The sequence below is a fragment of the Lactuca serriola genome, chromosome 7, assembly GCF_051521515.1.
Source record: "Lactuca serriola cultivar US96UC23 chromosome 7, Lser_US96UC23_V15, whole genome shotgun sequence".
Taxonomy (NCBI): domain Eukaryota; kingdom Viridiplantae; phylum Streptophyta; class Magnoliopsida; order Asterales; family Asteraceae; genus Lactuca; species Lactuca serriola.
Genome location: NC_136414.1, coordinates 7,339,180 through 7,365,192, shown reverse-complemented (window position 1 = coordinate 7,365,192; position 26,013 = coordinate 7,339,180). Strand labels below are relative to the sequence as shown.

The 26,013-nt window shown below is 31.9% G+C and overlaps 2 protein-coding genes across 2 annotated transcripts; both read right to left on the bottom strand.

Moving 5' to 3' along the window:
* Positions 1-1,027: 1,027 nt before the first annotated feature.
* Positions 1,028-2,706, bottom strand: LOC145062965 (uncharacterized). Its single transcript, XM_079010559.1, has 3 exons — positions 2,039-2,706; positions 1,813-1,945; positions 1,028-1,722 (listed from the first exon to the last, which is right to left on the bottom strand). The coding sequence occupies exons 1-3, from the start codon at positions 2,618-2,620 to the stop codon at positions 1,238-1,240; spliced, it is 1,200 nt and encodes a 399-aa protein (XP_078866685.1). The 5' UTR covers positions 2,621-2,706; the 3' UTR covers positions 1,028-1,237.
* Positions 2,707-16,266: 13,560 nt separating this feature from the next.
* On the bottom strand, positions 16,267-16,593 carry LOC145063709 (ARS-binding protein 1-like). The gene has a single exon (XM_079011300.1). It carries the CDS (start codon positions 16,591-16,593, stop codon positions 16,267-16,269), a length of 327 nt encoding a protein of 108 aa, XP_078867426.1.
* Between the last annotated feature and the right edge of the window lie 9,420 nt (positions 16,594-26,013).

The following is a 26,013-nucleotide window of genomic DNA, read 5'->3' as shown; positions in this document are numbered from 1 at the left end:
TTATAATGGTTAAACTTTGACATAATACTTTTACACTAACAACTGTTTGTAATCTAACATAGTTTAGTTTATGAGTTTCTATTATTTTTAACTATTATTATTATAAATTAATTTAAAAACAACTTAACTAAATTTTAGTTATTAAAAAAAATCAATATATAGTTTTTTATCATTCATATTCGTTCATAAGATTCTCTAGAGATTAATTAATCTTGTGAAACAAAAAGAAAAACGAAAATTAGATTTTCAGACTAGGGTGGGTGTTTGAATCCGGTTAGCAATAATAAACACGATCTTGCTTATTGGGACGATCAATCCATCAAATCATTTGGGAATTTCACATAAAAGATTTTCTTCCCGGATATTGGATTCACAGAGGACCTTAATCTAGTTTGTTTACTGAGCAGCTGGAGTATATATGAAAGGTCGAAGGTGAGAAACGGGGTGAAAGATGACTCTGGAAAGTAAACCTATCATCCTTGAATCGTGCCCAATCCCCCAAAACACCATCATTGAGGCTTTCTTATTGTAGTGTGCATGAGAGCAAATGGATTATGGTTCTTCTGTACAGAGGGATAGCGAGGTTCATCGGTATTGTGGGTGGGTATTCAAACACTCTGTAGTTTAAAGATGGTGGGTTTAAAAGAATCAGAGATGGATTAAGTTCGCTTTCCGTCTAAGTGGGAGATGTAGACGCATAGGCTGAAGAAGCAACAACATCAGCTGAAATGGTGAAGAAGAAGTCGTGTACTTTGAAACAAATCAGACATAGATCTTTCTCTCTGGTCAATATTAAGGTTCAGTGCAAGGGAGGGGTATATTTGTCAATGCATAAAGTTTTCGGTGGTTGAATAAAAATCTTATATGGAAGAATCAAGCCCCTTTTAATAAATGAGTTGAACCCGACTTTATTGACCTATGTCATTTGTTGGTATTAGTAGATTTCTCCTGTATGTGTTCTTTGTTTGTTTACCACTTTAAGAGAAGGAATAAGACTATTATTATTGTAAACGTACATACATCGAAGTGATGAAAGAATTTAGAAAACTTATTGTAATTTACAATATTTTACTATACTAGCTGTATATTCGCTAATTAATCCCAACCTATCTAAAGATCATAGGACATGTCTTCTCATCGATGTTGTTGTAGATACAAATCTTTATACTGATCCTCCAATACAACGTCAAGGGAGCGACCTAAAACTCTGACTATCATCTTTCTTAATTAATGCGTTCTAAACATTAAGAAGATCCATTGATAACTCGTTTAAGAGATTATTAAACAAGATTTTTGCAATCTCGATGCCAATTTCCTTTTGTTCCTCTTCAAAATCTTTCCATTCCCCTCTTTTGTTCATTTCTTGAATGCACACTTCTCTCCTACCCTCCATTTCCCACTCCAAAGATCCGTCATCTTCCCCTCTCACCCAACATTTTGCCATCCTTATAACCTTAGACTCAAATTCACTATTGTTTTTCACTCCCTTATTCGTGATCAATTCATCCCTAAAGAAATCTAGTAACAAATCATCCACACTCTCATCACACTCTTCAATTGAGCTTGTTGTTTTGACATGCTCCATTAATTGGATTGCCTTTTCTTCTACTCTAAATGATTCAACATCATCTAATTCGATATTTCTGTTCACTAAACAACCATCCTCCACCTCAATCAGATTCTCGAAGTCTTGAATACGTTGCTTAAGCATCGTGTTTCGTCCTGTTGAATGCAGAATTCATTGATCAATTCGAGTTTTATAAGAGATTAATAAGTAATTAGAGGAAATGGATAATGGATAAGAACACTTACTTTCCATGTTTGCAAGGACTTGATGAAACGAAGAGAAGGTTTCTTCATGTTCTTGTGAAAAATCAAGGACTGAAATTGGGCTAAATTGTTCCTCTTCTTCTTCTTCTTCTTCTTCTTCATGTACGATTTGATTCTGTATCACAAATTTACACATGATCATAAGCCCCCAAAATAATTAACTAAATTTCATCGCAAATTTTAGGTAATCATATTTATTTATTTTTACCTTTGGATCTCTGGAGTTCTGACGGAGCCTTTCGCCGCCAGCTACATTAATGTGGAAATTCTTCTCAATATCACCGGAAAATCCACGGCACCATACCGGTGAATCACCGACAGTAAAATCACTATCACACCAGCTACTCCTCGGCGTTCCAGCGGAAGTTGTGGTAGCGGTTGTAGTTGTACATCGAGAAGGAGAATCGGACTCCACAATAACTTCCGATGGCAGAGGAACATTATTCTCCTCCGGATCCGCCAAATCACGAAACGATCTCCACCTTAATATATCCTTGACAGTCACAGACGTCGTTCTCGCCATCGTGGGCTCCGGTAGACCTGATGATGATTTGTTTCTGTTGATCCGTGTAGACTTGGAGAAACGACGGGAGATGCTACGGCGTAAAATGGAGGAGGATTTGACGGAGGAGACGGCGGCGTGGAAGAAGACGGAGATTGTGGATTTGCGAGAGCAAGAGCGAGAACGAGGGAATGGTAGGTTTTGGTCTTGTAGAAAGTCTTTGAGTCTGCGAGGTTGAATTACACATTGTGATTCCATGTATGTGGCAGAATTACAGGAATTAGCCATGCAAGTTGCAAAATGATTGTTCCAGATCACTGTGTGTTTGTAGGCTGTAGTGTGTGTTATTGTGAGGAAGGTGATGCTGTTGAATGTTAATGGGTGTATATATATCTTTATGGAGAAGAAGGTGACAAGAAGCTGCTTGTACATCACTGTTCACTACAAAATTAATTGAGATAAAGTTGAAAAACCTATTAAATACTATAACATAATTTTATATATTGATGGGGTACATATGAAAAAAAAACCCTATTAATTCATTGTGTACTCCTTGTAAATATACAAACTTATTTTAAAATTTTAATTGTTGTATTGTATCATGATATGAAATATATTATTATTTTAACTAAAACCAAATATAATCTAAAATGATAACAGCTTTAAGAATATGTATTATTGCAATTTGCATGCATTTAACGCTTTAAATGAGCAAGAAATGTTATAGAAATTTTGCCAATATAATAATACTTTTTTGTCAAATTCGTAAATACACTTATATGATATTTCTAATTAATTACAACCTTTTAGGCATTACATGAAAGCAATCAAATTAAAACATAAAAAAATATTGTTCTTTGATCTTCAACACTTTTATATTGAAATAATGGATCAAATGATACACCGAATAGAATCATAGAAAACAATAAACGTGTGTTTTTATAGTTATTATATTATATTTTTATTTAATTAAAAAGTATATTCAGATGTTTTATTTAAGTTCTTATCTACGACTTCTCCAAATACACTCACAAGACTTTGGTTACACACTTTTATAGTATTTAACCGCGAAGTATCCTTTTTTGTATGAATAGTTTAATTATGAGAAAGAGATCGATATAAAGAGCCTCGGTGATGAGAAGAACATAGAAGCCAAGAATCTTTAAAAAACATACATCAACATCACCATGAAAAAGAGTGAAATCTAAAGGAGAAACATCAAATATGGCTCAATAACAGAGAAACAGAAATGTTTTTTTTTTTTTTTTTTTTTTTTTTTTTTTGAGAGAGAGAGAGAGAGTAGGGATGGGTGAGACCTAATTTTGTTTTCTTTAATTATAAAATCATTTAAATAAAAAAAATCATAAAAGATATATTGATCATTTTACAAGTATTTCACCTTTATTTCCTAACCCCTACTAAACATAAGGACTACTGGTGGGTTTTCCAACCTGAAAGATCATCCGTACCAAAAAAAAAATCTATAAAAAGAATTATTTGTGGTATTTTTTGTCAACCACATGAATCATTTATATAATTTTTGTCCTTTTGATATGAAAGATGTATATAACTCGTAATAAAATTAAAGTTTATTAGATACAATAGCAACAAAGCCCGATAATTCCATTTAATTAGAATGGTGTTGGGGGAGTTAAAATGTCGATAGTCGTATTTTCATCATGAAAAAAACAACTACATCAATATGATCTCCGACATGTGTGAAAACATTAACCTGAAAATGCGGTAAACAAATAGAATGAGAGTCGAAATTCGAAAACCAACATATATACAGGAGAAAATCATAGTATAAATATATAGATCAAATTAAAGAAGCAAACAAAAAGAAAAGTAAGGGAATAGGGATATAGTAAAACATATACATAAATAAATCATTATACAAGCAAATTTTTATTAATTAGAATCTAATAAAAAAATATATGATAGATTCTGTGGGGGGCAAGATTTGTGTTGGTCTTTGACTCTTCAGGAATCGGCCAAAAGCCAGGAGACTCAATTTGGAGCGTAGTGAATATTAAACCTGTTTAGATGGTTGCATCCACGTCTCTGGTTTCACTCATTTACTTGTTGAAAGGTCATACCAATCTTTTTTTTTTTAAGTTTTCCTACGCTAAATTACTTTAGTATAACTATGAATAAGGATTATTTAATAACATATTTTTGTCACATTTAATATTAGTAATTAAAAGTATACAAGAAAATTATTGACAGTCACCCAACCTACCGGTTCAACCTGACCCCCCAAATTAGATCTGAAGTTGTCAAAGATTGTTGAGCCCCCAAATTAGGGAGTCTTTCTCTGTCAAAGATTGTGTATAAGAGCTTTAGAGAGAAAATGAGATTGAGGAGCTAGGGAACAATGTTTTGTTGCTATATCTATGCATGTTTTTAATTTGTGCCTCTATTGCGCAAGTTTTTTGCACAGTAGTCTGCTAGGATTAGGCGAGATATATTTGGGTCCGGCGACAGCTACTTATATGGGTATTCGGTCGAGATGCGTGGTGAGTTTATTGGTGCTTGGGGTGAGGATCATTTAGTACATAAAAAACTTACATGTATACAAACGTTTTTATCAAAGTAATTAACACTTATTTATTAAGTTAACAAACATATCCGTTTTTATAAAATATTCATAAAGGTTAATGCATATAAGCCAAAATAGGTGAAAGTGAATTTTTTAGTCTAAGAAAACGCCAAACAAAATGAAAGTGAATCGGACTAAATCGATTGACACGAATAACGGTACCGAAATAGATGACAAACATTGGTGGTTGGATTAATATAAATGGATGGTGTTGATATAGATGGGGACATGGGTAGAAGGGGAAGATGTAACGTAACTTCATTCCCATGAAATTCCAACTCATTTTCACGTGCAACCAACTGTATTTTTTATTTTTTATAGCCAAATATGAGATGAAAGATTCGACCCTCGATATATAGATACGGGTGAAAACGTGTGCTTCATATAAAATTTATATGAGAACTCCTACGAATTTTAAATATTTGTAAATATATGATACTTTTTGCCATCAAGAGCTCGAACTACTAGGTGTTGACTTGGAAGTGGTTTAATTTTCAAACAAGTATTCAATCAAAATGATGTAATCCAACGAAGATATTATTTCGTAGTCGAGTTGGTATAAACCCTACTAGAAAGTCTCAAAATACCTACACTAAAATCCGTAGGTATACTGGTTTACCTAAGGAATTGTGATGAAAAATGTGCCGTAACATAATCGCTCGTGGGTAAATGTTAGCAACGGATTACCGACGACCCTTTTCGTAGGTAATTTACCGATGGAATACCTACGGGAAAAAGTAGCGACAGATTATCGACGACTGTTACTTACCTATAGAATATCGGCGACAATTTTATGTAGGTACTTTACCGACAAAATACCTACGAACAGATGTAGCCACGGAATTTGTGATAGATTACCGACGAAACACACTTTGACTGATATTGACTTAACTACCAACGGATTTCCGACGGACATATTTATCGACGACTTTTCCATCGATATTCCATAGGTAAACGTCGTTTTATTAAATAATTAATTTAAATATAAAATATTTCCATTTTTTCTTTTGTCAAATATATAAAATAAATAAACACAAACCTAATAACAAAACAATTAACGTTTCAAAATACACAAAAAAATGTTCCAAATACCAAGTTTGACACATTCCTTTGTTCCATTGTCACAACATTCATATCAACTAAAAGTTAACAAACATTCTGTAACATCTCCCTCTTGCACGTATCACAATATTGTCCGCTTTGCTGCCCTCACGACTTTAAAACGCGTTGTGTCAGAAAAGGTATCCACACCCCTTATAAGGAATGTTTAAACCATAATAGCAATGTACTTTTGTTTATTATCAATTTAATCCGTAATCACAACAAACTACCTAAATTTTAAACCATAATAGCAATACACTTTTGTTTTTAATCAATTTTATTCATAATAACAACATACTAAACTTTTGAACCATAATAACAATGTACTATTGTTTTTAATCAGTTTTATCCATAATAACAAAATACTACTTAAATTGTAAACCATAATAGAAATGTACTTTGTTTATTATCAATTTAATCCATAATCACAACAAACCACCTAACTTTTAAACCATAATAGCAATGTACTTTTGTTTTTCATCAATTTTATCCATATGAACAAAATACTACTTAATTAGACCATAATAGCAATGTACTTTTGCTTATTATCAATTTAATCAATAATCACAACAAACTACCTAACTTTTAAACCATAATAACAATGTACTTTTGTTTTTAATTAATTTTATTCATAATTACAACATACTACTTAACTTTTAAACCATAACAACATACCTCTTGTTGTGTGTTGTTGTCGGATTAGGTGGATCGGGTAGATTCGGAAGATGTTATCCCGGAAACCATAAATTGGCATCCGATACTCCTATACCATACATATGACCTTTCTTCTTTCCTCATTTTCTCCGAATTTGGCTTTCAACCCATACCTCTGCATCGTCCTTATGGTTTGCCGGATCGTCTCCATATTTCATCACTAACCCCTCAAGATATGCATTCTACAATTTACCAAAACAACACCATTGTCATATAAAAAAAACTAAGACAATCAATATAAAAAAATAATAAAGATAATTTACTTTTGCATCTTTAGCTGTTTCTGAGAAATATTCTATATTTTCATGTTCTCCCTTGAAATATCTCTTCTTGGACTCACTGATGTCATGTGTCTTCATGTATAGATCACAAAATTTGGGTTCTTTACCCAACTAAGCCATCTACATAAAAGACAAAGAATAATTGATGCAATTAGTGTTAAAACAAAACAAGAATAATAAAATTTACAATTATGATACTAACCAAGTTACGACGGTGCTCGACATATCCTATGCTTCCAGCTATATGCCTTGATGTCCTCTCATTGGAATCAGGGGTGTACCGGTTCTTCTGAGCAGCTTCTAACAACTTTTTCCATTTCTCTATGCTCCAATGTTGTTATATATATATATATATATATATATATATATATATATATATATATACTACTTAACTTAGACCATAATAGCAATGTACTTTTGTTTATTATCATTTTAATCAATAATCACAACAAACTACCTAACTTTTAAACCATAATAACAATGTACTTTTGTTTTTAATTAATTTTATCCATAATAACAACATACTACTTAACTTTTAAACCATAACAACATACCTCTTGTTGTGTGTTGTTGTCGGATTGGGTGGATCGGGTAGATTCGGAAGATGTTATCCCGGAAACCATAAATTGGCATTTGATACTCCTATACCATACATATGACCCTTCTTCTTTCCTCATTTTCTCCGAATTTGGCTTTCAACCCATACCTCTGCATCGACCTTATCGTTTGCCGGATCGTCTCCATATTTCATCACTAACCCTTCAAGATATGCATTCTACAATTTACCAAAACAACACCATTGTCATATACAAAAAAACTAAGACAATCAATATAAAAAATAATAAATATAATTTACTTTTGCATCTTTAGCTGTTTCTGATAAATATTCTATATTTTCATGTTCTCCCTTGAAATATCTTTTCTTGGACTCACTGATGTCATGTGTCTTCACGTATAGATCACAAAATTTGGGTTCTTTACCCAACTATGCCATCTACATAAAAGACAAAGTATAATTGATGCAATTAGTGTTAAAACAAAACAAGAATAATAAAATTTACAATTATGATACTAACCAAGTTACGATGGTGCTCGACATATCCTATGCTTCCAGCTGTATGCCTTGATGTCCTCCCATTGGAATCAGGGGTGTACCGGTTCTTTTGAGCAGCTTCTAACAACCTTTTCCATTTCTCTATGCCCTAATGCTGATATATATATATATATATATATATATATATATATATATAATAGGTAATAAAATCAACAAAATAAAACAATAATGTATTGTATCTTTTACATCACACAAACGTGGCCACACAGACTCTGGTACCATATCGGCATGGTGTTGATACATCTCAGGAAAGTATTTACTATAACCTTTTTGAATGGGTAGCCCACACGTTGTGACATGTTGGCAGATATAACTTCCTCAAATCTCTCATCCTATTCTTATATCTATCCTTGAGGATATCATTGAATGTCGTATATATCACATCCATTTCTGTTGTGTACCACCTATATTTTGTACGCAAAAAAAAGTATAGTTAAAACTACAAAGTAAAAAAATGAGTTTAAGATACAATAATAAATATCTAATATACTACCCTAAAACATGCAAACATCTGTCTACGAGTATTTTCCATGATGCTCTTATATGTAGGCCACGCATCCTCCATATTTTGCCAAAAGAGATCCATAATCGCGCTATGGATAGAATGATCATCCAACCTACACAAAAAATTTATATAAGTATAATTACAACATCAAAAATTAAAGCTTTAAAGGATGAAAACACTAACTTATCCCCGTTCTTGTGGATAATATGCAACGTTGAGTCATCAAAATCACTGACATTCGAGCTGTGACCGCCCAAAATACCTCTGGAGGCGGAGCCATGTGGCGTCGGTGGCATGTGTGGCACAATTGGTGTATTTGACGCCATCAACTCTACATCTCCACCCTCAAAAACATAATACTAAAACCCATCACCACCATCGGTTCTCAAAACCGTAGGTACAGTCCCACAACCCCTTTGTAGGGGTGGGGTGGGATGGGGATGAGGGTTGGGACCCATAGCTTGTCTGTGTAAGTGGAGGCCGGGGTTAACATCCTATATGTGAGGGATGGGATCGATGGCTCATCTGTTGGAGTTGGGGCTGGGACACATAGCCTATCTGTTGAGTCTGGCGAATAACGTCGACCAAGTCTGCTAGAGGATTAGCCATGCCGATTTGCTGAGTAATGGCACCTTGACTGTTGGAGCCTGCAAGTCCTCTCATCATAGGCATGTTAATCGGTGTGAGCGACATCGTATGACGTGGCTCGTCAGTAAAATTAAGGGATGCCCCCCCCATATGCCCCGTACTGCCAGAAGAAGGATTATTCTTGCGGCCTTTATCCTTCCATCCATTACCTGACATGTTGCATTTAATAGAACAAGAATGGTCAGGTATATAATATAATATTGATAAGTCATGAAAAAACAAATGTTTAAAACAACAACGAGATGTCCATACCAAAATCATTACAAAAGAAATGTTTCATTATAAGGTTTAAAAAAAGACAATGCTCCTAACATCAACAAATACAATGATCCTAACATAAACAAAAGATAATGCTCCTAATATTCGTCCCCATCATCTTCGTATTCAAATTCTTCTTCCATATTCTTCGTCTTCAAAACCTTCCTCTTCTTCGTATTCCTCCTAGATCCCTCATTCTCATCATCAAATATTTGCTCATATGTATTGATAGTTGAGACTAGGAATAGTCGTTCCGCACGAGTTACAGTAACAGGTGAATTAAACTCTTCTTCAACCTGAAAGATTTCATTTGCTTCCATTTCAGCTTCTGTGACTTCAAATTCCCCTCTTGGTTTTGTCTTAATAACCGCCCACTTATCTTTCGTCTCCTTTGTCACTGAAGGGTATGGTGTATAAAAAACTTGTTCTGTTTTTGATGCCAAACAAAATGCGGTCTTTAGTTTGAATTCGAGAGTTGGGTTTGACATCAATCAACTTGTTTTTGTTAACTATTATACGGTATTTGTTATCAAACTAAATACAATTAAGTACTACAACAATCGAGGGCCCGCTACTATAATACTCAATCTCTAAGATCTCTTGTAATATGTCGTAGTAGCCTGACTCTTGTTCGGCATTATACGTCTCCCCTCTTACACATACTCCAAAGTTATTAGTCACACGACCCCACCATATTGTTAAGTGTGAAACTTATAACCATTTACAAAATACCCATTATGAAAATGAGCATGTTTTGATGGTTTCTCAACTATAACTTCTAAGTGTTTAGCACTTCCATCTGGTGTCTTATTCATTACCTACAATGAAAACATACACACACTGTGTTGGTTAATGATGCATTAAAATAACTAATGACGCTACAGGTTACAAGTTTTGGCATATATTTTCATTTTGGTATAAAAAATTATTTTAAGTTGTTTTTGTAACGCCCGCAGATCCGGGCTACTCAATTTAGAGACAATAAGCATCAAAAATAAGTTTTTTATGGAAGATTATTTAGAAGGATTAATCTTAACCAAGTTGTAGTATATGTTACAAGGGTTCCGTACATATAAAGAATGCCGAAATCCGAGTTATAACGAAGAAGTTATGAACCGTCGAAGTTTTTCGGCAAAATCGGCACGACACTGGGAGACGTAAATAGTGAGCTTACGATAGAGGACTTTTTAGCCTTAGTAATCTAAAAAAATTCGTATAATATGTTAAACTGAGAGCGTCCATAAAAAGAACGCCCAAATCTGACTTCGTATGAGGAAATTATGATTTTTCTAAGATTTAGCATAACAGTGCACAGTCCGGAAATTCGAATTTTAGATCGGTCGATTTTCATCCAAAATAATCTAAATGAGAAATGAAGATATCGTTAATAGGAGTTAAACGATAAAAAGACAGTAAAAATACGGAGCTCGTATGCGAAAGATATGGACGAAGCTTGGTTCCTACTCTTCGAGCGCGATAAATTAGATACAGTTTTGTAACCCTGAGATAGAATGAGAATTAGCTGACGGCGTCTAAATGAAAGTTGTAGTACTCATAAATACCAACATGTGGATATAAAGAACGTCAAAAATGGAGTTCGTATGAACGAGTTACTTATTATAATAACATATTTACGTATTAAAATAAAGTATAAATCATATATACGTACACATATACATACAAATGTATATATCATTAGAAAGGTATCGACGATGTGGTTATTATAAGACTAATGTTGAGTACTTTCGACATTAGTTTAGTACAAATATCGTTAAATCTATTTAAAATAATATTATGAATGAGTGTTTAGTCGTTTATATAACTATAAGGTTATTAAGTAATTATGGAGGGTAGTTTTTGTAAATTCAATTACTACAAATAAGAGGTTTGGGCTCTCATATTTCTTGCACCATTCTCTTGATTCAAGAGTCTTTCTCTTCTTATCCCCCGAGCATTTCGGTCCGTCGTGATTCGACTTCTCTTTCTGTAGTTTTAGTATAGTAAGGTGAGCGCTGAAGCGCTGCACGAATCTTTCTTAGAAAGATTCAGCGACGAAGTTCTGCCCCTGCAGAGTCCAACTCCTAGCTAAAATCCCCTTGTAAGTAAGTTATGCTTACCTTATTTTAAATATAGTTTATATTTAAAATTAATTTTGTTATTATGAACTTATAATAAATATTTGAGCTATTATTATGACTTATATAAGTGTCATTATAATATTTTTTTAACTACTCGCGGTACGGAGAATCTGGTTTAAAGGGCCGCATAGGGTTGTTGGATTTTAGAAGTGCTATATGCCAAAATGGTTCTGTCCTTCGGTTTATGCTTATGTTTCTGTATTGACAATGACATCCTAAATGTTTTAAAATGAATAAAAATACATTTCTTTAGAAATGCTTTGATAACGTATTTATCATGTTTTACTGGGAACAAATTGCGCAACATTTTTATTAAAGGAGGTACTCTGATTTTTTTTATAAAGCATAAACAAAATCGGTCTTTTCTGGCCATAAAAATGGGGATGTCACAGTTTTAGTGGGGAGAAAGTTGTTATCAGTGAATAGTAATATATGTGTATCTTTCTAACATTGTGGACTGAAATACAAGTTATCGATTTAATTGACAATAGTGACGCCATTCACTCGATAGATGTTGGCTTATTTACCAAATATGATAATTGAAGTTGTTGTCAATAAATTTCAACATCTCTATGTAAGCAAGTCATTCTAACTCATATGGGCATCCTTATCTTGCTAAGCTAGGACTTAAGGCTCTCAATATTAGATCTTAATGGTTATTTTAATTTCTTAAAATTGGAACATTCAAACTAGGTAATTAATCTTACATGCATTTGAAAATTAAGAAAGAAGAAAAGAATTAATATTATTTAATTAAAAGTTTAATTAAGTTATTTTTTTTAATTCTTTTAAGATTTAATCTTAAGTAATTAAAAGTTTAAGTAAAGATAACTATTAAATCTTAAATTGTTTAAATATTAATTAATTAAAAGTTAATTAAGTCAATAAGATTTAAATCTTGTATTCTTAAAAAGTTTAAAATACACCCTTACATATTTATTATAACAATATATATATATATATATATATATATATATATATATATATATATATATATATATATATATATATATATATATATATATATATGCAAAATAATAAAGAGTCGTTAATCGAAACAAGAGTAAGCCTCATTTACTATAAGAGAGGTACAAGAAAACGACCTATAAAATGTTTGTTGAATGAGTGTCCATTTCACTCATCGCTTCTGTGTGTTATGGATTGTCGTTAGCTGAAAACTCACATCATTTATATATGGGTCGTTAGTGGATCATGTGTGGGTAAACAGCACACTTAATTGGGACTATAAATTGGTAATGATGAGACAAATCAAGTTTATGATTGTTGATGGAGCGTGTGTGGGTAACCAACACACCAATGTGATATCATAAATGAGAACAAGGGTGTCACACGTGTTTATATGGTTATTCACATCTTGTTTGTGATCCTCGGTATCCCGGTCACAAATGTAAGAGCATGATCTGAGATTAACACGTCATTGATAGTTCAATGAATCTCAAAAGATCTAAGAATTTCATGATGATTGAAATTGGTAAAGTGTTTTACCTACCTAAAATAGATTTGTGATATGATTACGACATCCCTCTTCATATTGCGAATCGAAAATATGGATCATAACCTTAATTAAAAGATGGGTTAATAATTAAGGATTGAATCGACTTCTTTGAACTTAATCTCTTAGGTTAGATGGAAATCCTCTCCCACCTCCTCGTGCACTTTCGAATTTTGGCTTCTCTTTGTTCTCCATCGTGAATAGCTCATTTGCTATGGAATCTTCCTCGATTAGAACATATCCTTACTTTACCGCCACAACCATCATCAATACCATTAACTACCATACGTATCCATCAGCCATCGCCACCACCAACCATTGGTTCCAGCACCACCAACGTCCTTCCTTTAAAAATCAGATTTAGATAAAAAAAAAACGTAATTCACATTTTAATACAACATTCCAAACACTAATTCACATCTTAATTCAATATTTCAGACACAAAATCACAACTCAATGCATAAAAAAAAAATACACATTCACACCTTAATAACTTACATATTCACAAATTAATACATAAAACATATATTCACAACTTAATGGCTTACCAAATTTCGTTGTGGCATTTCATCAAACACTTTGTGTACAACACATACATCATATCCATAATCACCATAAAACATCATATCTTACTAGTTATAAGAGTTACATCATCTCTAAATTCAGGCGACGTTGTTTGGTTCTTCATAGAGGTTTGACGGTAAGAACATATCCATATCTTTAGAGGAAAAACAAAAAACAACTTTTAGAGATATGAGATAAATAACACAAAACTAGATTTGCAACTTGAGGAACACAAAACCAAATCTCGTCGGAGCTCGTAGATATGGATGTCAATGGTGGCGGAAATCATAGATCCGGACCGGAGCTCATAGGTCTGTACATTGGTGGTGCCAAAAATCCTAGATTTAGACATGAGCTTGCAGATCTGGAAGACTGTACGGAAGATCTTGTGGTTTTGGATGACGTGCGACGACAATGATATAGGGTTCTAGAGGCAACGATTGGAGGTGAATGTTCAGATATAGTTGTGGAATAGAACTGAAGTGTTGGAGGTTCGTGATGGTGGTGTTGGAAAGTCTTCGAAGATTCTAGACCTGAGTGAAAAAAGGTCTAGATCTAATGCATTCGAGATATACCATATGTGAGTGAAAATCTAACAGTTTTGGTGGTTCGTCGATACATATATGAAGAAAAGGTGGTGATGTGCCGAAGCAGATATATTGTGGAAGGAGGACACGACGATAATGGTGGCGGTTTACCACAACAAAAACAAAGATGAGGAATCAGCAGTTCCAGATCTGAAATTCCATTGAAGGATGTAAGTGTTATCGCTGGTGGTCGGAGGCTGCTACATGGAGGGGTCGCCATCGGTGGTGTTATTGGTGGTGAGGCCGCCATCAATAGTGGTGTTTGTGGTGGTGTTCATCAGAGAGATGGTTGAAGGAGGTGAGGGGATATTTGTTTTGTTCTTAGAGAATAACGAGGAAATGGCAACAGATGTAAACCTATGGAATATGCTTTCTCATAAAAACCTTTATGTCCTCATTGCTTTTTGTCATTTATGAAAACTAAAAAAAAATCAAAATATTAGAAACAACAAAAAATAGATAAAAATAAGTGGTTTCTAGAGTTTCTAATATTATTTAATCTTATATATATATATATATATATATATATATATATATATATATATATATATATATAACCCAAAAATGTTAAGAACCCTAAGAACCATTTTTTTAAATGTTTTCATTCAGGGCATTTTGGAATTTGGACAAATAAAACATTAATATTATATTAACCAAACTTTTGTATTCCCTAGGTTACAACTAGTTGTCACTTGTTGTTGGAATCGCCGGATCACAGTCGGACCATTGTCGGACTAATACTAAATTCAATGATATTTAATGGTTGTATTCACAGTCTAATAGAACAAATAATATAGTTCTCATTTCTCTGGTAATACTTTTTGTACAATTTTATTTTTGCAGCCACATATATAAAATTTTAATAAAAAAAATAGATTTATGACTTGATAGATTCATTTTTTTTTAAATTGTAGGTTTCTTCAAAAAAATATCATGTATACAATATATTCACAGTTTAAAATATCATATTCATAGTTTAATAAATATATTAATTCATTAATACACAATTTAATATTTTCTTGCATACATTTATTGATATTTTAGCACAAAATTTATATAAAATATACAACTTAATACAATCCATTTTTAGTTTAATACATAAAATTCACAACATAACGTAATACAATTCATTATACACTAATTCACATATTTAAAGAAGTTAAACCCGAAGTCTACCACCACCACCAAAACCGTAACTACCGCACCCCACCACCAACTACTTGTGTCATCGACTTCATCATCCTTCCTTCCAAATCAGATATGTATATAAAATCATTGATTAATAACTTAAACACTATATTCACAATTTAATAAACCATTTAAATTATTTATTTAGAGTTTAATGCAAAATAATTATAAAAACCAATACGGTAGAACCTCTATAATTTAATACTCGATAAATTAATAACCTTGATAAAATTAATAATTTGTCTGGTCCCAACTTGGGACCGGTACAAAATTGGAACCTAATCGATAAAATAATAAAATAATAATATTTTTTTGAAATCCCAATGTAAACATATTGGTCCCAGCGAAACTATATATTAGTAATTACTAAAATATTCCACAATTCTAGAATTATCTAGTAAAAAATGAATCTATAGTCACTTGTTTTTTTTTGTGAACTTCAAATCTATATTGAGTTCATCTTCAAATCTTCTAATTGCACTTAAGAGTTGAGACGCTATATTCTCGTATTGCAGCAAAAAGTTGTGAAGAGTTGTTGCCGTTCGCAATGCTTCTTTCCGAGTGACCGTTTCCAAAGGTACTGAATCATCATCAACTGAATTTTGAACAATATCCGTGATAATTTCTTCAATGCTTTGAACCTCGTAACATTCATTATTTTCACATGGATAATCCAAAAACTCATTCACATCCATTTTGTGCCGATAATGCATTCCCGTAATCAAGTTCTCAATCTCACAAACGTCTCAACCATCTTCTTTATGATTAACACCCCTGTTATATTCACACACTCTTGATGTTGTAGAAACCATTCATAAACAACTTTCTCCATGTCCGGATAATTGGCTGCTTTGTGACACTTGGAAGATCCATCTTTGTCAACGTTAGCCGATAGGAACTCCGATGATCTCTTAAGAGTGTTTGATATTGTTCCTAGACTAACTTTCAAATCAAAAGTTTTGCCAATCCACTTCACCAAATCTTGTTGAGTGCATCCTTGGTGATCTCTCTCATACCCGCATAATAGTTTTTGTTGTTGATTGGTCATCGTTGATTTTTAACACCTTTTAGTTTAGAAGCCATATTAGATGTGATTTTAAAATTTATCATTAGACATTTTATAGTGATCAATATAGATCTATGTACATTGAACTTGACAAGTTCATTAATGTGTGAATGTACATGAGAATTTTGAAGGTCATTGTTTATGTTTTATTTAAATAGGTAAAGTGAATGGACATGGAAATTTTGAAGGTCGATGCATTAATTTGTGAGTTGCTCACAAATATAAGCCAACTCTTTAAATTAATAATTTATTAATTTATCAATATAATAATGTCTTGCTAAATTAATAAAATATCTCAGTCTCAACATTATTAATTTATAGAGGTTTTACTATACATTCTTACATATTTAAACAACAATATATATATATATATATATATATATATATATATTCACATAAAAACTAATACAAACATTCATACATAAATCATTCATATTTTAACATAAAATTAACTAAAAATTCACATCTTAATAGCAGTTCAGTACATCAAATTCACAGCTTAATATAATAAATTCATAATTTGATGCATAAAAATTATACATTCACAACCATATTCTCAACTTAAAACTTATATATATGGCTCCAGTTTTATATGCTAGTGCTTATTTTAAAGTTTATTTTCACAAATATTCACAATTTAAGTTTTACATATTTTATTCAAAATTAGATAAAATCATATATGTGTATAACGTTTCTTCAATCTTATATTTCAGAAGCAAACAAAATTTTTATAAAAAACCACAACTTAATACGAGTCAATTCACATATTAATACAATCAATTCACAATTTAATATAAAAAATTCACAAGTTAATATAATCAATTTACAGTTTAAACAGAAAGCTCACAACTTAATGCAGTCAATTCATAGTTTTAAACACAAAAATAACAACTTAATACAGGAAATTCACAGCTTAATGCAATCAATTTACAGTTTAAAACACAAAAATAAACAACTTAATACAGAAAATTCACAGTTTTAATACAAAAAAGTATTCATTCACAGTCATATTATTAAGTTAAAACTTTTAATACAGTTAATTCACAGTTTAATACACAAAATTCACATGTTAATATAATTAATCCATAGTTTAATTTACAAATTTCACAGCTTAATATAGTCAATTTACAATTTAAACGGAAAATTCACAGCTTAATCATTCAATTCACAGTTTTAAGCACAAATATCACGACTTAATATAAAAAATTTAAAACTTAATACAATAAATTTACATTTTAATACACAAAAAATATGCATTCACGACAAAATCCACAACTTAATAACTTACCAAATTTCATTAAGCCATTTTATCAAACACCTTGTGTGCATTTTTTTTCTTCTTCAGAACTTCATTTTGTGAATACCATCAATGTGAACCCCATACACACACACACACACACTATATCTAACTTGAAAATGCACATACAAATTAGATATAATGTTGATTTGGTGGTGTTTTGACCCGAGATAAGAGACAGAGATGAGGAGAAGGAGGCGACGCATAAAAAATTTGGTACAAATCCGACAAAAATTTCGTCGATGATGAAACATATCAGAGAAAAAAAAACAAGTTCAAGAGTTTTGGAACAAAACGAGTTCAAAATTAACACCTGTAGGTTAAGATGATGACTGCAATTTCTAGTTTGTGATACTCCAATGATGACACAAACGGTGGGAGAACAGATCTGATGTAGATCTAACAAGGAAATTATGAAATAGATAGAAAAACCTTTGTAAAATAACACTAAATTCTCATATCTACATCAAATCTGACCAGATCGGGTGTAAATGAAGATAGAGGCGGTCTCTAATGGTCGTTTGAAGAAAGAAGTAGATTTGGAGGTGGTCGGACATCTGGAGGCGAAAGAGCTTCATGCTTTGTCAGATCTGTTATTTTGGTGTAGTAGATTAGAGAGTTTTTCTCGTGCTTCATTAGATCTGAAACATCCAAGATCCGGAGAAGAAGCATATTCAGACTTCGAAATAGAGTGTAGTGTTTTCTAGGTGTTCCGACGAAGAAAAGTGGTTGATGGAAAGCGACGGTGGGTGTTGGTGAGATAGATAACGGTGGAAAGAGGCGACACTCGGTGGTGATGACAGATCTGAAGGCGGAGGCTCTAGATGCGAAAGCAAAGGTTCCAGATCTGAAAGCGACAGCTTTAGATCTGAAGATCATTGTTTGTCGGCAATGACAACGGTTTCGACAGTGGTGGTGGTGGCCGATGACGGTAGGAGGTAGGGGGGGGGGGGAGAGAGAGAGAGAGAGAGAGAGAGAGAGAGAGAGAGAGAGAGAGATGAGAGAATGAAAGAAAAGTTGTCTTGTGAGAGAATATTGATCAAATATATGTGTGATGAGTTAAGTTATAAAAATAGTTCGACAAAAATATCCTTTTAGGCTTTATAAACATATATTTGAGAAATTATAAGTATGTTATTATTTATAAGGTAAAAAGAGTATTTCTTAAAGTTCTTAACCTTTTATGGTTCGTATTTGATCTTTAACTATATATATATATATATATATATATATATATATATATATATATATATATATATATATATATATATATAGGGTCGCTCCAAACATATACGGGGCTGAGACGAAAAGAAAAAAGAAGGGCCCATCAAATACATATATAATAAGGTTTTAAAAAAAGTTATCATTTATTCTTCACTATAGATGTGTTCAATTAACAATAACAAGCAAGCCAAATTGTTATCTTTTGGACTAATTTGAGTTTGAACCAACTTTAGGTACCAAAAATTATTTAGCTAATATATATATATATATATATATATATATATATATATATATATATATATATATATATATATATATATATATATATATATATATATAGGAGTAGGATCAAATGAGAACACCAAAAAGGTTGAGAACGCGAGAACAGATCACAACCTTGTAAATAATTAGATCTATGGCTATTATTAACTGGACCTTTTATGAACATTTATAAAACTGATGTGCTAAATATGTAACTTTGAAATGGCAAGAAGGGTACAATAGGAAATCCATATAATTTATTTAAATAAAAATTCCTATAATCTCTCTCTCTCTCTCTCTCTCTCTCTCTCTCTACTTAACTAAGAAAACCCTAATCTAATTATTTTGAAAAAATCAGCCGCACACCCCCACCCTCTCCATCTTCGATTCTGCCAAAAATCGCTTTCCTCCATACCTTCTTAAGTCACGATCGATACTTCCCTTCCTCGAGGCTTCCGATCTTTGCATCCAATCACTGATTCCAGTTGGTGTTTCCCCTATTATCGCATATACACTCACGCAAGTTGTAGCTTCCTTCCGTATCTAGCTTCATTCTGATCGTAGCACAATTCCTTCTTCCCCCTGTTGTCGCACACTCACATCATCGAATCAGGTACTATCAACTTCAACATATACTTATTTTCCATCTCTTTAATTTCGTTGTTAAGGTTTTTAGTTTCAGTTGTTCAAATTCTTCTTACAATCCGCTTGTTATGCTGGAAGATTCCGCCGGCTTCTTCGATGCTGTGGGTCTGTAACCTCTGCCGTTTCATCGGATCTGGTGTTGGTCTTGGCTCTGAAGCTTTAATGGGTAAAATTAATCAGTTTCACCCAAATCTGCCTCTCCTATAACTGTTCACTTTTGAACGCGTTTGTGTGCTTACTTATCTGTAGTTTGCATTCGAGATTCCGTAGGCATTTTGTAATCCGTGTTCGTGTGCTTTGCAATGAGTTAGTATCTTTACATCTTGGTTGTTTATGAGTGATAATTTTTATGCTCCATGTGCTTCGCAAGTATATCCAGTTATTAGATTGAATAAACAAGTTCTTCTGAGTTGTAAACTTAGGACATTTTCTTTGTACGCTTTGTTAGACTTTTACTTTGTAAGAACGAGCTTCTGCAAACTGGAGTCTAGGTTTGTGAATTTGAGGCAACTTCTCGAGTTCATATTAGGGCCAGATAAAGCATGTTTGAATAGGTTCTGTAACTCAACTCACTCATAATCATCCATTCTTTGTTCTTGCAAGTGACGACGTATTTGAGTTCTTATCTAGCCAAACTGTTGTTGATATGGTAATTAAGTACCAAGTAAATCATATACTGTTATTTTTATTGTTTCTTTTTTGGCTGCTTGTTTACATATTTAGTTGCAATTGGTGTGAATACAATGTCAAATGTCTCATTCGCAGTTAATCATCAATGAATACTCCATGAGGCTGGTTCGAGAGGAGCAAGGAAAGCAGCCACGACAATGCAGGTGAGGGGAAAGAGCCAAGAGGCGGTTGCACCTTTTGATTTCACCGGAAACACAACCCCATCCTGGTGGTTATTCTTGGCAGGGAACGAAGAATAAGAAATGATAATTTTTACACTATTTTTATCTTGTATTTATTTATGAATAGACTGTATTCATTTGTGAATATCACTGTATTCATGTGTGAATGACTATTTAATTATACATAATTGTTTCTTTAACATTTTTGCAGATCCAATGAATAAACATGCATATAGTGGGAGGTAGGAGATTTACCAAATGAAATATTGACACCAATAGATTTCGAAAGGAGCGCAAAGATGTTTTATTCATTTATAATTGTAATTGTAGTATTAGGTTCCGTATAAAAAAATATATATATTGTAACTTATTCATTTACTATTATAATTATATTCTTATTTGAATAGAAATGTGTTTTATTTATTTATATATGAGTATCATTTTAGCTGATTTTATAATCTTTTTTTTCGGGTTTTATTCATTTATGATTTTACAAGTGTATTCATAAATACATCTGAGTTAATTCATTTATAATTTACAGTTTTATTCATTTTAAAATGAAATGTATAAATCATTATTTATGAAGATATTTTTTTAAAAAAAATAAATGAGGTAAACCGATAAATTATTCATTATATTTGATTTGCTAAAAACGAAACATAAAAATGAAAAATAAAATGAAAAAAAAAACGTTTTTTTAGATAAAAATTAAATCATGATTTTATTAATTATTGGTTCATTAAAAGAATAGGATCTAAAAAATGAGATATTTTGGGTAATTGTCATCATAATCACTAAAATTTAGGAAATCATAATTTAATTAGATGGTAAAATTCTATTTATGCCCTCTAAAAATGATTGGTCTACAACTGTTCTTGCGTTCTCAACCTTTTAGGTGTTCTCATTTGATCCTCTCCCTATATATATATATATATATATATATATATATATATATATATATATATATATATATATATATATATATATATATATATATATATATATATATATATATATATATATATATATATATAGCAATAGATGAATAAAATGAATGGTCATGAGTTGAGAGTCTATGATATTACTATGAGATATCATGTACTATATAATCACATAAATTTTAGTATAAGAGTATTTTAGTCAATTAAACTACATTTAAAAAAGAAATTTCGGAGTTTTAGGGGTATTAATTCTCTTATTTTAAAAATATGATCTTAATAGATAATAATTCTTTTATTTTGGGTCATTCTAACAGAATATGTTTATGAGTATCTTAATACATTCTTGAACCATAAAAGAATAAATATTCTGACAAAATCTAACAACGGTTAAAAGTTGAAACTAAGAACGGTTAAAAATTGAAAAGAGTAAATTACTGAAATCATCCCTATGGTTTGGTCAAAATTTCGCGTTTGGTCCCTAACTTTTTTTTTGCACTTGGATCGTCCCTATGGTTTGATTTCGTTGCGTTTTTTGTCCCTATGGTTTGGTCAAAATTGCACATTTGGTCCCTAATTTTATGTATTTAAGGGACGAAAAACGCAAAAAAATCAAACCACAAGGACGATCCGAGTGCAAAAGAAAAGTTAGGGACCAAACGTGAAATTTTGAACAAACCATAGGGACAATTTCAGTAATGTACTCAATTGAAAAAAAAATCATCAAAATCTAACAAAAGACACTAGTACATTCTAAAAGAATATTGTTGTTGAGAATCACTTTCAATTTTGCGGTGCGTTCTTCAAGCATTTGTGAAACCAAATCCAATTGTAGTTTAGAACCCAATAATACATTAGCAAATGAAAAATAAAAAACTAAAGGCTTTTTTACAAATTTGAAGACCTATGAATTTCACCAAAATCCATAACCAACAATTGTAGATAATGCACAAATTAGTGATGAAATATCATGATTTTATTCCAACAAAACTAAAATTCCTGATTCCATTTCGACAGAACTAGATTTAATTCTGGCAGAATGACCAATCGCCAATATTATATATCAATGCAAACTGAAAATTTAAAATGTTAAACAAACCAAAAAAAGGGAATGTAACATGTAAGAAAGTAAAAGAAATATAAAAGATGGAAACAAACCATAATTTGAATGGTCGAGATAGTCTTGATGAGTTTGGGGATCTTCATTTTTGATGTACATATGAACCTAGCACAAATTAGTATAAGAAGAAACGTTCAATCAACTAAAAAACTAGAAATAAAGAATTAATAGTATAACAAAAATGACAATTCACATCTCTCTTTGAGGCAAATTATCAAACAGGTGGAGGACATAATGACAATGTAGATTACATATCAAGTATTAGATCAAACACCAAACCAAAAGACACGCGCAAATGTTTTTTTTTTCTCTTTTTAAATTGTAGCAATAACAACACATAATTGTTTTTTTTCTTATCAAACCGAGCAATACAAAACCCAAAAAATGGATTTTTTTCCTTTACCTATGTGTGAAAATAATAGATTGCAGAAATTTGGAGTATACAAAATCGATTTTATGAGATCAAACTTACCGAGGGGGTGCTGGATGTAAGCGGCATTGGTGGAGGGTGGTATCGGATGTGGGTGTTGTTGGTATTTGGCGGAAGAATCAGCAGTGGAAAGAAAAGAACATACAAGGTTTGATTTTTTTAAACTCGAAGTAAAGAATGATTTAAGAAGCTTACACACAATGTTGACTTTTGAGTTTGATTACTTGAAGACCGATTTTATTAAACTATGTACCTTCATAGATGTAAAAGCATTTGTCAAAAAAATCCCTTATTCTTGCCGTCAATACATGGACGACTGATTTCTTGCTCCTCCTTGGTGGTGTTGGTAGCGGACACTGTGGGTCGGTGGCGGCGAGGGGTTCCGACAACAACAATAGCATTAATCGAGCACACCAGACAGTGGGGGGAAGGAGGAAGGCGACTGAAAATGGAGAGGGAACAGGAAGAAGAATGTCGACGTCTTTTGGGGCTTGATCGATGTGTGGGTTTTAAATAATTAAACAAACTTGCCTAAATAAAAGAGATTAATGAATTAATTATTTAGTTACCAAAATTAATTAATAGTTAAGATTACAAATTTACCCTTATCCTAATTCTCAAAATGATCGGTCCATATTACATATATAGGGCCGGTCCAGACGGTGGGAACCCAGGCGGCCGCCTAGGCCCAGGTCTTCATGGGGCCCACAATTTCTTGGCTATATATATATATATATATATATATATATATATATATATATATATATATAGCCATATATATATATATATATATATATATATATATACATTTATATATAGGTTCAAATGTTTTTAGCAACTATTGTGTGCGTGAATGCACCAATAGGAAATTAGGAAAAAATAAGTCATTAAATAAATAATTTAAGGGTATTATAGTAATCTTTGCATAGTTAATTATGGTAGATCAACAACAATTCCTTATATCACGCAACAAGCAAAGATAAATATAGAACATTAGCCCTAAATCGATTTCACAGCTTCCCACCATCCCTGTAGATCGATTAAAAACAAAATTGAAGAGGACACCTTCAAAGGACGGTAATACCATTTTTCTTCTTCTTCTCTCTTCCACAAATGCCTCTTCCAGATCGAATCTCCCCCTGCAATCTAGGGTTCCGCAAATCTCCTTAAGCTCTTTCGATTACATTTGTTGAACCTCTCTTCTTCACGATCTGCCCATGTCTGACACATTATTTACATTTCAAAGTACATAAACCCTTTTCCCCTTTTCAATATTTGCAAAGATTTGATTCAGTCTTACCCCTGTTTTAGCAATACTCGGTGTCCGATTTGATTTTTTCTTCTATCGTTTTTAGGTTTTGTACTGATCATGACGATTGCTGATTCGGGTGCCCTAATGGAAGAGCGAAGGATTGTTAAGTAGTTAACAGATAAGGCCGAGTTATGTTTGAAAGAGGGAAACTTATATTATGCCGTCTCCAACAGGTAATCTAGTGTATATCTATGTTAATTTATATTATGTCGTCAACATTTCTCTTTGTCTTCTCTAAGTTAACTTATCTAATGAATTCGATTAGTATGTTAGTGTGTTTGGCTGTACTTTATCTTATTGCATGTAAGGTGTTTGTGAAAATGTCTAAAAGAGAACTTGATATAGTATATACAATTTGTTTGATTGATGGGTTTGGATGTGCATTTTCTCATGATTGATTTTGTATATGATTGATTTTAGGTGAATTTGATTAGTGTGTTAGTGTGTTTAGTGTGTTAGTGTGTTTGGTTGTACTTTTTCTTATTACATGCTAGGTTTATTCTAGTAGAATGTATTCTGCTACTTGTATTTCACTTGACAATATATGATGTGTATATACATGCTTGTATGTGTTCACTTAGGAAATACGTTCCTTATTCATTTTTTATTACGTGATGCATCTTTAGTGGTAATACATAAATGTAATATAAAATAGCAAATTCAAAAGGTTTCTAAATGATGCCATGACTACCTTATGCTTGAAGATCTTTTCATGCTTAGAATATTTTTGATGTGTTTCTAACACCTTCCAGGTTGGTGATAATGTTTATATAACTAAAATAGAAAAGATGATGATAAAAACATTGATATTTCATCCCAACTTGTGAGAAATACTCGATTTGCTCCTGGACCTTCACATACAAATATACTCATCTAGGTAATTTTATTTATTTTATTAGTTTATGTTGCAACTTGATTATAGATGATAAGTTTTCATGGTTTCATTACTTATACAAATGAAAAGAAACTATTATACAATGTATTCTAACAGAATACTAATTTTTTTAGGAAAATAAAATACACAATATAGTAGATTCTGTAAGAATACATTATGCTTTGTATAGTATATTATGTTAGAGTAAACTCAGTTAGAATTTAAAATGATAATTACACTTTAGGTTTAATGATTCTTTAAGAATTTTTGTTAAAAATTTTATAATATATTTTGGTTACACAATAGTAATGGGTAATTGTATGATGCTATAAATGGTAATTGCATATATATTCTATCAGAATTAAATGGTAACCACAAATTATATTTAATGATTCTTTTAGAATCTTTGTTTACCCTTTAATCTTTCTTTCTTTTTTTCTCTTTTTGTAA